Raw genomic sequence first — 16883 nt, 5'->3', positions numbered from 1 at the left:
CTGAGTAGCTGACAACAATCTTGTCCGCAAGTAAGACTATGATGATTGGAAATTCAGAATTATGAAAATCCTCATATTTCAGAGCTTTGAGTAAGCAGCAAGAAAATAGCAACACTCAGTATATTTGAGGAGCACATTCTAGAGACTCACTGTTCATCAGGTCCTCAATAACGTGGACAAAAGTCAACATAGAGCAGTTGCTTAACAGATTTTCAGGTGACACTAAACTGGGGGAAGCAGACCAAGTAGTTAACACAACAAACAGCTCATGGACACCTGGGCCAACAGAAATTCACAAAACTGACTGAGGTAAAGAGCAACTGTTTGCTTCAGCTACAGAATTACAATAACCTAGGTTGGGAACTGACTTGTCTAAGTGCCACTCTACCCAGCCACAAACCTGGGATTTATGGGCAGTAGGTACTGAAGACAAGGCAACAGTGTATTATCACTAGAAAAATGCAAACCACACACTGGGCAGGAACACAGCAACTAAAACAAAGATAGTGATTTACTTCATCTGCTTGTCAACAGTTTAAGCCTTACCTAGAATATTTTGTCCAGCCACTGGGCCTACAGTTCAAGGAGTATGTGAGAAAACTGGAGAAGACTAAACTGAACCATGTGTAAAAAATGTTTGAGGGCCCTAGACTCCTTTACTTGGTGAAGAGGTGGCTAAAGTGTTGATTCATGTAATGGCAGCCTACAACCACCCAAACAGTAATTACGAAGACAACACTGACCAAATTTATCCAGTTATGCTGATGTGATATAGCAAATTATAGCCAGCAGCTTTCAGGGCTCACACTTGATATGAGGCAATATTTTGCACTAAGGCATTGCAGCTGCAGAGCAGGCCTCACAAGAAGTCGGAAAACTTCAGTTCCTGGAGGCTGGCATGTGTCACTTAAGTCGGTCAAACACAGTCATGTTTGACTGCTCTTGGTGATTGCTCTGCTTTGAGGAGGAGGCTAGATCAGACAACCTCCAGCAGTCCTTTCCAACCAACATTTCCAGTATGCTAAAGATACTTCAGGAAAGCCACAGAAGGATGGAGAAAAAATGAAGCATAGAAAAAACCCATAGAAAAAAAAACATTAAACCTAGATGACCCAAGCGATTCACAGATGAATTTCGGACCAGATCTAAGTAACCTTGTCATACAGAAAAGAAAGTGTAGATCACAATATTAGGAATGAGAAAACAGAATCACCTTATCTGAAGTTAAGGATATTACCAATTTTTCACCACCATTACTGTTTTAATCAATTTCCACAAAATAATTAAGAAATTGAAATAATTTTAGTTCTCTTAAGCAATAGAGAATACAGCCTCTCTAGTAAGTCCAAAATGAACCAGTCATATTATTACACAACTACTGGAAAACAATATTTCATCATTGACACTTTTCTGACTACATAGAATTTCCCTGAAAAGTCTAAAGATTAATTGACTTCTAGTCACTTAAGGGAAAACTTCCAGTACAAAAAGAGAGCATGATAGATTTAAAAGAAAAGATTTCACTTCCAGTTAACTTTACCGAAGGTGTGAAAGATATAGAGCCAAGACAAGATGGAAATTGTGATTATACTATATAATTGCAGAGAGAATTGATGAATAATTAATATTCATTTAAAATCAGGTGTAACTTTTGAATTTATTATTGACAAATTCCTAATGTAATGAACTATGCATACCCCAGTAAACATTACACCTAGGTACTTTACCTAAAATTCACTATATCAAGGTGTTTCCAATTGAATATAGTCATTTAAGAAGCTGATTGGCTAAACCACTTTCCTCTTTGTACTCTGGACACTGGACTAGGTTACTTGACAAATATTGACTGCAATTAAATATAGAATATTAAAAAAATGTTTTGATAATGGAGGCCTCACAGATTGTGAAAACACAAGGTCTGAATATAAGTTCATAAAAAAATACAATTTTACTTACTATAAACATGTATAATCTATATGGAAATGATCTTCAGTTAATATTATTTTTGTAACTATGTAACAAAATAAGACAATTTTTGTATTCTCTTTAAACAGAGCTGCCATATTTTGGTGGTGATTTGCACAGTACTTTGTAGTAAATGAAAGCAGCTGCTACATTCAGCACATGTCAAGGTTTTGATCTCCAGATAAGCAAATTCAGATAATGAAATTCACATCCCTAACTCTGCAAGCTATATGACCAAGATGTTTACCTGCAGCATTTTACATAAAATAGAAACCAAGCTTTTCATGGGCACTTTGTTCTGAAACTCTGTGAGTTCTCCAGCAAGCACACATTTTTTGTCATGCTACGTATACACAAATATGTAAACAACACTGATCAGTGGAGGAGACTAGAATCCCTTAAAGGAACAAATTATACTGCATATTTACTAGGGTCTATCATTTTAAGGCCTTTCATAAAAGAAAGACAAAATGTCAAAAGTGACAGTACAAGCAGTTACAGCCACTGTAATCCTTTCTTGCCTCCATTTCTACTGCCATAGCAGGACTACCTAATCTGTTTCTGAGCCACCTTCAAAATTGCTATCTATTCATAAGGCTGTGGTATATAAGATCAAACAATCAGGTACAATCCAGTTTTGCATGTTCTTTAGAGGCCACAAATATTAAAATGAGCCCACACATGACAAAAAAAATTAGTTAAAGAGGCTTATATGCAGGAGGTCTCCACCCTAGTACCACCTAGAATTTTTCTTATTTTGAATAACAAAGTAAAAGCCAGTAGAATAGGATGTGGCTTCATTAGTTTGGGGTTTTGTTGTTCCTCTTTTTTAAATTTGTGATCTCGCTTTGCATTGTCTCTTACAGCAAATTTACAGATGAATTTTATCAACAAAAACTCAGACCAAATTTCAGTGCAAGTTACATGTCCATTTTTTACAGTTGTGACTTGTGAAACCATGATTTTATAAATATGGGCACTCCATATTCTTACATTTTACTACATTTGCTGCAGCATACTGGTCGTGTAACCAGATGATCATTTTAGTAAATTACCTTTACATTCCCATACTTCTAGAAGACTGACAACATGAGGGATTTGACAACCTGCTTGCCAAAGTATTTGGTACCATAGTAGTAAATGTTTTCAGATCAATAAGACCAGATTTAAAAAGAAATATGTCCTAACTGGAAAAATAAATTGCAAATTTGGGGCAGTAAAAATTAATTAAATTCTACTGGTTTTCTCACAGAGGAAATAAACCCAGACATTTACTATGGTCTATGTTATTAACAGAAAAAAAAAAAGTACAGCACCAGAGTTTGATCCAAAGCTAATAAAATCTCAGCAGATATAACTGGGCTTTAGGCAAGATCACAAATATAAGTATGGGATCAAATTGAGAAATAGTCAAAGACTATTAAAATGTGCCAACACTATGCATTACATTTGATTTCAACAAAAAAATTCACCCTTCTAGATCTATCCAGGTAAGCTCAAGAACCAATTTATCTCAAATTAAATGTTTACTTCATACTCACTCATACAAATTCTTCAATGGTGAAGTTAAAATAGCCAGCACGGAGATCAGACTATTGCAGTGGCTATGTATTTTATAGATCTTGAGATTTCTGTCTTTGTGTGGATTCAGAAACTCCTGCGCAGAACTACAAATTGACCAGAGCATATCTTCAGTGGACATCAAAATTGCTGCAATATCAACTCTGCAGGAAAAAAAAGCCCAAGAATAACATTACTTAAAACATCTTTATAGTGGTAAATTCCAATTAAACAGACACTTTCTCTGACAGGATAAAACCCCAAAATCATAGCATGGACTTTTTAAATTTCCTGTTCAGTGATGCAGAAAGTATCCATCCACTACTCTGTAAAAATCAACTCTTTCACAGAGAAGTTGTTACTGAAACTAATAAAAAGAAGACTTAAAAATTTTGGAAATATCCTTTCTGAAATGACAGTGTCACTAGGTATGAACAATTTACTTCCTAAACTACAAGTAAATAAATATTAATTTTGTTTTCTTATCATTAAAATGTACCTACTGTTTTCAAATCCTGATGGGGATATATGGAAATAGGACAAAGTAACTTAATCTTTAATTTGCAAAACTAACTCCATGCAACATTGTACAATGTGGAACATTTCTGAGTCAGTAATCTGTTGCTTGCTGATACTGGTTGGCAGAGCACCACATGTCATTGTCTGAACAACAGCAAGAACTCAAACTACAACACAACAACTATGACATACAATGCAGAGGAAACGCGAATAACACAAAAAATATGGGAGGTATGAGGCTGGACTTCAAAAACTACTTAAGTACCTAAAAGCCATGGATCCACCTGTGATCATATGCATTTTTAAGGAATATGTTATTTTTGAAGAATCTAGACAAACACACGTAAACAGACATTTGTCCATATCACCAGTTCTCTACCATTTGAAGAACCACTGGGAGAAAAGATACCTCCACAAACCACAACAATCTTAAAAAAACATGTAAAGAGTCTGTGATAAAAATGTATTGAGTATTTTTTCCATTCATTCATGACTGGATAGTTCAATTTACTTAGTGAAAAATCCAAGAATCACACCAACGAATATACAACTTTTCCACAAAATGACAACACACAAAGCTTTTTCCTGTTCAGTAGTTTGAAGTAAATTCATATAGAATTCACTAGTATGACACTTTGGTAATATTGGGGGAACTTTTTTCCCCAATATTTGGGGAACTTTTTCCCAAAAAAAATTTCTAGGCAAGTTTTCAGAAAATCTCTTGGTAACAAAAGTTACAGAACAGCCTAATTACAGTGAGTTATTGCAGGAACAGAGCACACAAATAGGTACATAGTATAAAATTTCATTTTTTCCTACCCATTTTAAGAATGTGATCTTGTGCAAGTTACTTGAGCTTTCATGACAACACTCCTTTTCATTATAAAACTAGAGATGACAGCACATAACTCTTAGTCACACAGAGCATGGACCTGGTAAGTGTCTCCAGCCCTCTAAAACTGCAAACTCTTTAACTCTTCTAGGTGGTGCTGTGCAACAGCACTAAAGGCCATGGCCAGAAATTGTGCACAGGAAGTTCCACCTGAATATGAGGAAGAACTTCCTTACTGTGTGGATGACCAAGTACTGAAACAGAGTGCCCAGAGAGGCTGTGGATTGACCCTCACTGGAGACATCTAAGAGGACTGTCTGGACTTGGCCTTGTGCTGTGTACTCTGAGATAGCCCTGCTTGAATACGGAGGTTGGACCAGATGATCCACTGTGGTCCTTCCAATCTCACCCATTCTGTTAGGAGAAGAACACCTCTTTATTCAGTAAAACAAGACACTGGATAGAAAGGACAAAGGTAGGGTTAACTTCCACTTGAAGACACCTGCTTTAGTATTTCTAAAAAAGACTGTACTCTCTGGCAAAACGTAAGAATTGCAACAGGAAAAACTTCCCATTTCTTATTTTTTAAAATGACAGAAAAAGGAACAGCCTCTTTCTCCTCTCTCCAACTACACCACTGGCATCTACTACAAGGTCACATCAAAACAAATATTGTAGTTCTTTCACTTGAAAAGCTCTATAAAACCACAGATTCTATGGGAACTCATTAAATTTTCTTAATAATTCAACAACTTGATTTCTAATCCTGACATTGTCAATTCTATCCACATTTTTGGTTGCATCACCAATCCTCTATGAACTTTCATTGTGAGGCTTTCAACACCAATCCTCTATGAACTTTCATTGTGAGGCTTTCAAACCAATCAAGCAGTTTATGGAACAATTTGACAGAGTTGCGAGGCCTTCAATTCTGCCCAGTTTGCAATGTAACTACTAAATATACTTAAATACACAAAGTAAATTTTATTAAAACAAACATCAAAATGCATAGATTCAGTCTATCCCCTCTGCTGTGTTCATTAACATTGAATTTGAATCAAAGCAGTAGATAACAGAAGACTAACATTTACTTCTCTAATCCATCAAAATGGTGTATTAAATATACAACCATTACCTGATTTGTGTTGTTCTTTTGTAGCTGGGACACACCTGACAATATCTGGAGCACAGAATATCCAAAGATCGCTCTAGTACATCTGTAAGAATCTCCTGGGCTGTCTTTGGAGGTAGAATAGTCCATAGATCATGATGAAGAGCACAGCAGAAGTAATGCCACATCTGGACAGAGAATGAGCATCTTTCCCCCTATCAAAACCACCACACATTACATAAAAAAACCACCCCATCCAAAATGTCAATTTAACTCTTACAGTTCTATTTAATTAAATCTGAAAGGAAATAGCTAAAGAGTTCCAGGAATAGGATGGCCAAAAATGGTGCTTGAAAAGATGTGAGACATCTTTATTTGCAAGGAAACAATGTTCATTTCAGTCACAAAATTACAGTGCTGCCACAAAATAAAACCACAGCATTTGAACTTTTATATCCTGAATTATATTCTTTTATAATCTCAAACCCCATAGTGTTTAGTTTAAAAACATAGACAGTATTCTGTACACCACAGAATAGTCAGATAAACTTAACATAGCAGTTTCTTTGTCTGCAAAGAAAAGAATTATTTAAATTACTTAATCATTTGTATTTATCCAAATGCTATGCATAACCATGACTATAAAACCTTGGTTATATATAATAGATATGAGAGAAGAGAAGGGAAGAGAAGGTTACGGGAAGGGAAGGTTCCGGGAAGAGAAGAGAAGAGAAGAGAAGAGAAGAGAAGAGAAGAGAAGAGAAGAGAAGAGAAGAGAAGAGAAGAGAAGAGAAGAGAAGAGAAGAGAAGAGAAGAGAAGAGAAGAGAAGAGAAGAGAAGAGAAGAGAAGAGAAGAGAAGAGAAGAGAAGAGAAGAGAAGAGAAGAGAAGAGAAGAGAAGAGAAGAGAAGAGAAGAGAAGAGAAGAGAAGAGAAGAGAAGAGAAGAGAAGAGAAGAGAAGAGAAGAGAAGAACTATTAAACTGACAATATGAGATATCTAGATTGCTTTACTAAGATATTTTTTCGTCTTGTAATTTGGATGTATTGAAACCAAATATTTTCTGGAAAGGAAACATCATTGGCATTAATATTTCATTGTCTAAACAGATCTGTCCCATTAAGACACAGAAATAAATATGCAGGAGTCAAAATCACAGCAGTTACTCCATAATAATTCTAAAAATTACCCAGGAAATACGTTTCACATTTAAATATTTCAACTAATACCTATTCAGCAAATAGCATTATCATGAAGCTTTTTAGAGAACAGAGACTTCAATCCCCAGTTCCCACATCCCAAAGGAACTGAAAAATATTTTAGGAATTTATTGATATTTTGGCATTATTAGAAATATAAAATAACCCCGCAATTTTTACAATGCTTTCAGAATTTGATAGGCACTCTTTAACAATAAAATAAAAAATAATCTGGCTTTTTAAAAATATATTAGCATGAGCATTAGCAAATTATTGGAAGTTGTCACTATTTAGTTTTCCTCTAACACAATACTTGAAGTACATTTTATATTAAAAAGTGGCAAAAATTATGACAAAGAACAAAATAAACAAGCTTGCTGACCAGTTTTACTTTTTAACTCTGTAATTATAAACACAAATTGTTTCACTTTCTCTGCTTTGGTTTATTTAAGTAACAGCTCTTTTCCCCTTTTTTAGTATTTTATCTCCACTGCAGAAATAACAATATCACTGAAGATTTAAACAAGATTCACTCCCCTTTTCTGACCTGTGTTTCTATTTATTGCCATTTCTGGACAATTCCACTGATAAACATTTGCTATTTTTGCAGGCTTCATATAATAAAAACAGATGGGAGCTTTTATTTAGCTTAAATATGAGGAAACAAGCAGCTGTTTTATTACACAAGCCACTCAGCATTACCTCTGAACAGACAATTCTTTATTCTTTGCCTGTTAGAAAACGTAAGTTCCCACAGCTACAGCAGATGTCTGCTACACTAAGAGCTTCATTCAAAAACATAATCTGAAGAGCTGGCCCAGTGGCGCACTCTTCCCGCTGAGCTCCTACACTGGAAGAAGCCACCTCTCACTGCTGGAAGTTTCAGCAGGGAATTGCCTCTGTAAGAAGCAATAGATCTTAATCCAATCTCTTCCATTTAGGATGCCTACAAGAGATCAACTGAAGTAACATCTGCTCTGCAGTATGCCTCCTGAAGGAACTCAGAGCAGATCACAGTCCAGCCTTGGGGCATCTCCCATGGACCAGTAAAAAGAGGAGTGACGATGTAAAATTATATACACCTCAAATCCTGCAAACATACAGAGCTGAGACACCAGTTTTCCTCACTCCTCCTAACACATCAGTTCTGCTCAGTAATGATAAAACTGTTTATCTACTCCATATTCTTTCTTGTGAGACAACTGGTGAAGTTACTGGATCACCAGTAAACAGGACACAGCACCATAGGCACTACAGACAAAGAAGTTCATACCATGATTCAGCAGTTGCCAAAACCCACTGCCTTATCATCTATCATTCAAACAAAACTGAAATGTTTATTTACTTGTCTTTGAGAGACGGACATTTTGATAAATTACTCTATGGTTTGTATGCCCTCTCCAGCAAAGATTTTGTCACTGACTGAGCAGCTTCTTATATGGTAACTGTAGATTACATCTATTGGGCGGAATTTTCTCTCATGTAAGAATTCTAGAAAATGCTTAACAGAACACACTAATTGTCTCACACAGAAAATTATATAAGGAAGGACAAGACTTTGTCTCCAGTAGATTTCAGTTATTATTGATTAAAAATCCATGTAATACATCACCCTGCAATTAAGTGAAAATAATTTCAAACAGTGTATGTCAACCTATGTTTGTATTTAACTAGGATGAAGGAAAAAAAATCCAATAAATGAAATAATTATCTTAATTTTTTATCAGAATTATAAGGATTATAGCTATAGATCAGACCCATTACTTCAAGATGCAGGTGAAATGGCACTGGCTATTTCAAAAATACATTGTTGAATGCTTTAGGTAACTACACTGAACGTGTTTCTTTGTTTCACCCTTTACTCACAAAAAGTAAAAAGGGAAACAATTGAAAATAAAAATCAAAGAATCAGATAAAAAAATTCCCAGAAAAAGATCTTCATATATCACACTTTCTAAAAGAAGTGCAAAGTTCTTAGAGATTAAGGTGATGGTGTCCTCTTTACTGAGTTCTATATAAACGCCTTGACACACAATGAGTATTTTATGAAATAAATGACACAAACATGCCATGGTAACAATCTATCTCATCTTTAAATGACTATGTTTTCCTACATCATCTCCAAATAGACACCTGCCTGCAATAATAGATATTTCAAAATAGTACATTCCAATAATCCTTATATAAAAACAATGCTGATCTCATGCTTCTGATTAGCCAGTGAGCTGGCAAACACTAAAACACATTTTGTAAAAGGGAGCCATAGTAAACTTAACCTCATACCTCGTAAAAAGCTTTGTAGTCATCCCAGCAGTGGCTCTCAGCATCCTGTAAAATGCTTGTAGCACAAACTCTGATGCAGTAGTTCGTAACTTGAAACTGGAGAGTGTTGATAAATTCCTGACATTTTTGGATAGGCACTAGGAACAGGGGTCTTTTCAGAGAGAATCATTAAAAAGACAATGAATGAAAGGCTATGCACTAGGAGGTAACAATCCCTAGTACTGCAAATAGTTTTTATTAATAGGTATCAATCATTCATTTCCTCTTGGTCCTGAACCTAGCATTCAGGTTTGTAAATTTTTGTTTCAAAAGTTCTCAAAATATGTCTGCTTGTCTATAACTTGTCATTTAACCAATCACTGAGAAATAAATTACTTCATCCTATTTTCTGAGACAAGTACATTTGACATTCACTTATTTGGAGTTTTTAATTGCAGCATTCTTGCATCAGCAATTATTACATCAGCACTGAGTGTGACAAAAAACATGTAAGCACAGAGTACCGAAATTGCTCTTGGTAGGTATGTACTAAAACTCTTTGATAATACATCTGAGTAGAATTATTGAGCAATATTCTAGGTCAGACTTTCCACTCACAGTGATACACTTCATGCAAGAGAGTAAAACATCAGAGGGAAAGCAGCTCAACAGTGCATATACCCACTCAGAAATCATACTTTTCTTAGAAATTGTGCTGTTTCAGGGTCCCTCACCAAAACCGCTGTTTCTACTTTTAAATTGCACATGGCTGGAAATATGTGGACCAACAGCCTCCTGGTACAAATGTGTTAAGAGAAAATCTCCTAAAAGCAAGTGCAGTTGTATTTCCTCCCAGGTCAAACACTGCCTTTGACTTTACACTCCGACTTCATATCTGCTTTAATTTTTTTTCTGCATGTAATAATAAACTAAATTATAAAACTACAATGTATTGTATGCATTATATTGTATGTATTTCTTCACATGTCTGAATACACATGGTGTTAAAAAGAACAGAAATGTATTTTTATATTGTCCTCTATGACTGCTATGTCCTGCAGATCTTATGAATATTAGGCATTGCAAAGATCAGAAAAGGAACTCAAGGCCCTAGCACTTTATATGACAGCAGAGTACATTCAGTTCCCTGGACAATCCTATTTTCTCAAATTTAATCATTAAAAAAAACCCGATCTGCAAATCAAATGCAGATCCTACACAGAAATAATTTGTCTTGCAATGGCTGCTGTGGACTATCAGGTTGATTCAGGCATTTCCATAAAATAGTACACATACTGCATGTGCTAAAAAATATGATGCAATTTGGGAAACTACCAGCACACTGTATCACCAAAATGGAATGAACGCTCATATTATTTGCATTTGAATTAAACATTTTAAGTAAAAAGGACATACTTTTTGCTTGTTTCTCTCATTAAATTGCTGTACGTTGTAAAATGCTGAAAGACATATATCGCCGTGGAAAGGGCAGCATACAAGTCTTGCAGGGGAGCCTTCAAGGGAACATCTTTGCTTTTCTCCTCTAGTCTTGCCAGAACAGCCGTTGCCACTTTGCTGCAGGCCTCTACAAAGTTTGCTCTTATTTCCTGTAGAGAATCATCTCTGCAGGCCAGAGCCAATGGAAGCAATGTGTCGAGTTCTTCCATGATGTCAGAACAAAACTGAGAGAAATAAATGTGGCACCAAGTTATTTGTATTCTGACAGTACTGCTTAATTTATACACTCTAGGGTCAGATGATTGAATAATGAAATTGGCACGAAACATAAATATATTGAATCAGCTTTACAAATATTTTAATCTGTTAAACAGAGGAGTAACATTTTTTAAAGTAAATTAAATATTCTTTCATTCCTTCCTGCTTTAAAGGTGCATATTCTATATCAGGGGAAAAATTAAAACCATCTTATGCTAGTAATGCATTCCTTTGGTTTTGATGTCACTAAATGCTCATTCAAAGCACAAGGTTAATTCCTTGTAAATAATGATAATTTTCTAAACTAATTAATTTTGAAAAATACACAAACACATTTCTTTACACCAGATTTGGAAACAAATGTGTCATCTCTTCATAAAGTCATACATTAATCTCCTTAAAATTATCTCCCCAATGCTCATGTGTTATTTCAAGCAAGCATTCATTAACAGCATTCCAAATCTGCTAGCATAGTTGTAGATCTTACTAGAAAAAGTCTTTCAAACATACCTTTCCTTATAAAAGGAATTTAGTTAATAAATGACCTTTCAGCCAAATCAAATAACTCAAAATTGTTTTTTTTAACTGGTTATGCCAATTAGTTGAATGGCATGTCTAATGATATGAATACAGGAAATCCCTCTATAGCCATATTTCAAAGCTTTCAACATTTTCCCATCTAACCACTTGGTAACAGAGCAGATACTAATCAGAATGCTTTAGAACTTTTTGTCTGAAAAAAAATGCCAGTGAAGTTTAAAAGGTAATGCTTTCAAGTACCAACTATAGGCTATTGTATAAAGCTGTGTTCAGCTTCACATTGTAATGCCTCTCACTTTCTTTTTAATTCCATTTATATAAGATATAGAATATTAATAGTACTGTAAGTACTTCAAAGTGTAGATGGCAAACAGCCTTGGCATTCTGTCTCCCTTCAAACTTCAGATCTTTTGATACCTGCCTTAGCAATTCGTTTTGGTTGCTCCTCCTGTTGGACTGCTCTGCAGGACTCCCTCATTTGCTGGTTGTTTACAAGACTCATTGCACAGCCTGCAGCTGAAAACTCTTCTTTCTGCTCATGTTGAAGAATTTTAGATGAAAAATCCTCAATTGCTATTGTTATACAGTGAGCCACAGAAGAAGACAGGTCTTTAAATGCATTTCTCCAGCCAAAACTCAGTAAAATAGGCTGAAACACATATTAAAATTAAATAACTCCAAAGTCCTTACTGAATGTTAATACAGTTTGAAAATTAAATGCACATAATTAAATTACAGGAAACCATCACATTTTGAAATTATTTAAATAATTTAAAATATAGTCCACTAGCGTTGAAATCATACTAAAGTAATATTTACACTCAACAAAATGCATAGCAACATTAAACATGTCATCAAATTTTTAGGAAAAAATAAATTCCTGTTTAAACAAAACAGCTTTTATAAAAACATGCTTCATCTTTACTTAATTGGTAATCTTTAACCGACTCTACTTTAAAAAGTGAAAGAATTCATAGGAATTTTCAATAGTAATAATAAAAAGTAATCTAGCAATATATAGCCTGTAACAATTTTCACTGCAAGTTAACAAATGGAAGTTACTAACCATGAATCTCAATGGGAAACCCTTAGGAGAAGCTGGTTTTAACACAGCCACAGTGTATTTCACTTCTCTAGAACTGGATTTAGAAAAGATTAAAATGTTTAAATAGAGATTTGTAGTTTTAGGCCAAGGCTGGCTTTGGCTGTGGTTTACATCAGTTCCTTGCCTTCTTTAAACACAGACTTCTGCAGTAATCTGAAGTGTAAGAGTTGCCATAAGAAGACACAGTAGGACATCATTACTTTTTGACTTATCTGACTTTGCATTGCTCTTATGACTTATATCAGACTTAAACCTTTCCAGAAATGGCCATTTGAGAATTGCCCCACTGTAAGAGATATATTTTAATTACATAAGATGATATTCAGTAAATATCTCCACCATGAGGGCACAGTAGGAAAATAATAAAGACAGATATCTAACTATTCCTGCAGCTATAATACTAAATTGGAAGAGAATGAAGGGCTACAAAGTGAAGCCCTTCCAGTTTACTTCAATTTAAAAGTTGTGTCCTCCTTCCTCTCCCTTTTCCCACTAGCAACATCCAGCTCTTGTAAGCACAGGGGCAGCCCCCATGGATACACACTTTTACACTCCCTCAATTTTTTTAATGGGGATAAAGTACATCCTAATCTACCGAAAATATTCTTCTTTGTAACACATATTAGTTTCACACATCAATCCAAAGCATATTTTTTTTAAATTTCAGCATCAAAATGAGGCCATTAAGAAATTAAATTCCATTATTATAAAATATGAGATAATTGGAGCATTTATGTGCCACAAAATCAATAATAAAAATGTGTTTTGTAGTAATGGGAGCCAGATTAAAACAATCTTGTATGTACATTCTACAAAGCACAGCGCTTATTATACAGTAGCTTGTTGGCATCAGAAAAACTGGACATTATATGACATCTATACCTCTAGGAAGAACCATTATGATCAAATTCTAAGAACTTAATAAATTTTCTTTAAGGTTCTTTGAGATGATTTGTATACTACTAAGAAACCTATCATATTTAACTAATTTTTTTCCATTTTGTTAACAGTTTTTTCTGTTAATAACTACTAAATACCAACCACTACTTTGAATGCCACAAGATTTTAATCCATCGAAACTGAAACTTTGCACATAGAAGTAATCACAGAAGCTGAAGTAATGAAACTACAGCAATAGGTGTTTATAATGAACATGGTGAAAGCCTACACTGGAGACACAAAAGAAAACCCCACACAAAGTGTACGACTCTTTTCACACTCACCTCTTCTACCTGAAGTAACTGCTCAGGAAGCACGCTGGTTTCATTTGCTCTAGTTTCTCCTATTAAAAACTCCCCACTAGCTCTCTTCAGAACTCCTGCACAGTATGACAAAAGAGATCAAAGTTTAGATTAATTCTGTAGAAAAGTCAGCAGCCTTCAACATCTTCTTATATATCAATATGAAGCATAAAAAAATCCTCAAGATGATGTAGGGGAATACTAATGTTATTATAAAGTCAAATCCAAGTTATATACAGTTTCTTTTACATAACATGATGAGATCAACATCTGGTGGTATTTGTATTTTATACAAATGTACATATAATGTGTAAAATATGGTTTCTTCTGTCATTAATGTATTTTTATACTGATTGTGAAGTCATCTCTTCTTAAGGAGGATAAATAACTCTAGATCCGCTGCATAGAAATGAATTTCTCCTCTTTGTTCAAAGAATTATATCAATTGAACACTAATATATTTTTACTTATTTGGAAATAAGAATAAAAAGACAGGTAATTAGTACAGATATTATAAGCAAAATAATGGCTTATAAAAACATAAATAACAAGAGAAGCTCCTTAAGAAGGGCTGGTACAAAGCTCACTAATAAATCTTAGAGGGATACTTAATGGGATATTGCCCCAGTTTTGTCAAGGACAAACCAGTATCTGGAGTTGATATCACTTTTCTCAGTGATTCAAGAAATCGGGGTTCCCGAAATGTACTGATGATTCCACTTCCAAGTGGTACAAGCACAAATGGAGGTGCTTGTTGGCAATTTGAAAATCAAGGCAGCCTCGGCTGCAGTGACCATGACATAGTGGAGTTCCAGATCCTGAGAGCACAAAGGACGGTAAAAAGCAAATCACAGCCCCAGGCTTCAGAGAAGCAGAATTTTGCCTCTTCAAATATCTGCTTGGAAGAGTCCCATGGGATAAGGCCCTAGATAATGGGAACAAGAAATTTGATTAAAATTCAAGTTTCACCTCTGCTAATCTCAAGAGAGCTGAAAAAAACCAGCAAAAAGCCTGCATGCATGAACTAGAAGAGTCTAGCCAAACTCAAACACATAATGAAGCATATAGAATGTGGAAGTAAGGATGAGTAACCAGGGAGGAACACATAAATAACTCCTGAGCATGGAAAAAGTTAAGGAAGATAGAGCTCAAATGCAACTAATTTGGCCAGGGTTGTCAAGGACAAGAAGGGCTTCTCTAAGTAGACAAGTGATAAATGGAAGACTAGAGAAAACATGAGCCCATTGCTCAACAAGATGGGGGACCTGGTAACATAGTTATGGAAAAGGTTGAGATAATGAACATCTTCTTCAATTCAGTATTTACCATCAAGACCAGCCTTCAGGAATCCCAGACACCAGAGACCAGGAGGTAAGGTTGAAGCAAGGAAGATGTACTCTAGGTGGAAGAGGATCAGAGGACCTCAGAGGATCATCTGAGTACAACTAAGCAAACATACTGAAACCCTTGGGCTCTCCTGGAATGCACCTCCTGGGATGCACCCACACCTAAGTGTAGAGGGAGCTGGCAGGTGTCATTGCAAGGCCACTCTCAATAATTTTTGATCAATCATGAAAACTGGGAGAAGAGCCCAAAGGCTAGAAGAAAGGAAATGCTATTCCTATTTTCAAAAAGGGCAAGGAGAAGGACTCAGGGAATCAGAGTCTTGTCAACCTCACTTCAACCCCACGGAAGGTAACAGAGGCATCTCCAGGTGCATTACAAAGAATTCATCAGGAGCATTCAGCATGGCTTCAGTAATGGGAAGTCATGCTTGGCCAAAGCATAATAAAGTTCTATGAAGAAATGATTGGCCTGATGGATGAGGAGACAGCAGTGGATGTTTTCTACATGGACTCCAATAAAGCCCATAGCATTGTCTGCCATAAGACATTGTTAGAGGACAAGATGCAGACAAGATGCAGTCCACAAGATGTGTGGACTGGACAAATTGTCAGAAAGGTGAGTAGAAAAGTGGATGAATAGCCAAGCCCCAAATGCAGTGATCTGTGGCACAAAGTCTAGTTTGAGGTCAGTAATTAGCAATCTATCTCAGGGGTCAATACTAGGTCCAATCCTGTTTAACATCTTCATTAATGATCTGGATGATGTGGTACAGTGTACCCTCAGCAAGTCTGCAGCTGACATCAAACAGGACGGCAGACGCACCACTCTAGAAGGACCTCAACAGGGTGAAGAAATAGGCACAATAGAACCTCATAAAGTCCAAGAGGCAAAGTCATGCACCTGGGGAGGAACAAACCCAGGCATCCAACCCATGTTGGTGTTCTCACAGCTGGTGCGAACCTTTGCATAAAAACACCTGGGGGTCCAGAAGTACATGAAGTTGAACATACGCCAGCAAAAAGATTGATGGTATCTGATCTGGATCAGGCAAAGCATTATTGCTTATAATAGGTCAAAGGAAAATATTTTTCCTGTCTGCTCAACAGTGATGAGCCCACCTGTAGTGGTGTACAGTTCTGGGTTACTCAGTACAAGAAAGACATGAACATACTGGAGAGTGTCCAGCAAAGGGCCACAGAAGATGACAAATGGAGTGAAGACAGGCTGAGAGCACTGGGACTGTTAGCCAACAGAAGAAAAAGGGCAGGGCAGGACATTTCACTAATGTATACAAATACCTGAAAGGAGAGTTCAAAGAGGTCAGACTCAGTCTTCCACAACTATAGGGCCAGTGGTCACAGGCCCAAACAGACATAAAGCCAGGAGGTTTCCTCTGAACATCAGGAAATGCTTTTTTTACTGTGAAGGTGACCAAGCACTGTAAGGCTGTCCAGAGAGGACATGGAATCTCCATCCTTGGAGATACTC

General features: G+C 35.9%; 1 protein-coding gene across 14 annotated transcripts in view; it reads right to left on the bottom strand.

Moving 5' to 3' along the window:
- KIAA0825 (KIAA0825 ortholog) overlaps positions 1 to 16883 on the bottom strand; it is a 241539-nt gene that overhangs the window by 141452 nt on the left and 83204 nt on the right. For all 14 annotated transcript variants that reach the window (XM_074533430.1, XM_074533433.1, XM_074533428.1 and 11 more), the window contains 6 exons: positions 14031 to 14125; positions 12124 to 12351; positions 10863 to 11128; positions 9468 to 9618; positions 6012 to 6202; positions 3507 to 3689 (listed from right to left, as the gene is read on the bottom strand). In XM_074533430.1, coding sequence (XP_074389531.1) covers positions 3507 to 3689; positions 6012 to 6202; positions 9468 to 9618; positions 10863 to 11128; positions 12124 to 12351; positions 14031 to 14125 — 1114 coding nt within the window. The remainder of the gene's footprint in view (positions 1 to 3506; positions 3690 to 6011; positions 6203 to 9467; positions 9619 to 10862; positions 11129 to 12123; positions 12352 to 14030; positions 14126 to 16883) is intronic.

The sequence above is a fragment of the Zonotrichia albicollis genome, chromosome Z (assembly GCF_047830755.1).
Source record: "Zonotrichia albicollis isolate bZonAlb1 chromosome Z, bZonAlb1.hap1, whole genome shotgun sequence".
Classification (NCBI taxonomy): domain Eukaryota; kingdom Metazoa; phylum Chordata; class Aves; order Passeriformes; family Passerellidae; genus Zonotrichia; species Zonotrichia albicollis.
The sequence above is the reverse complement of the archived record's forward strand: the minus strand, read 5'-3'. Positions and strand labels throughout refer to the sequence as shown.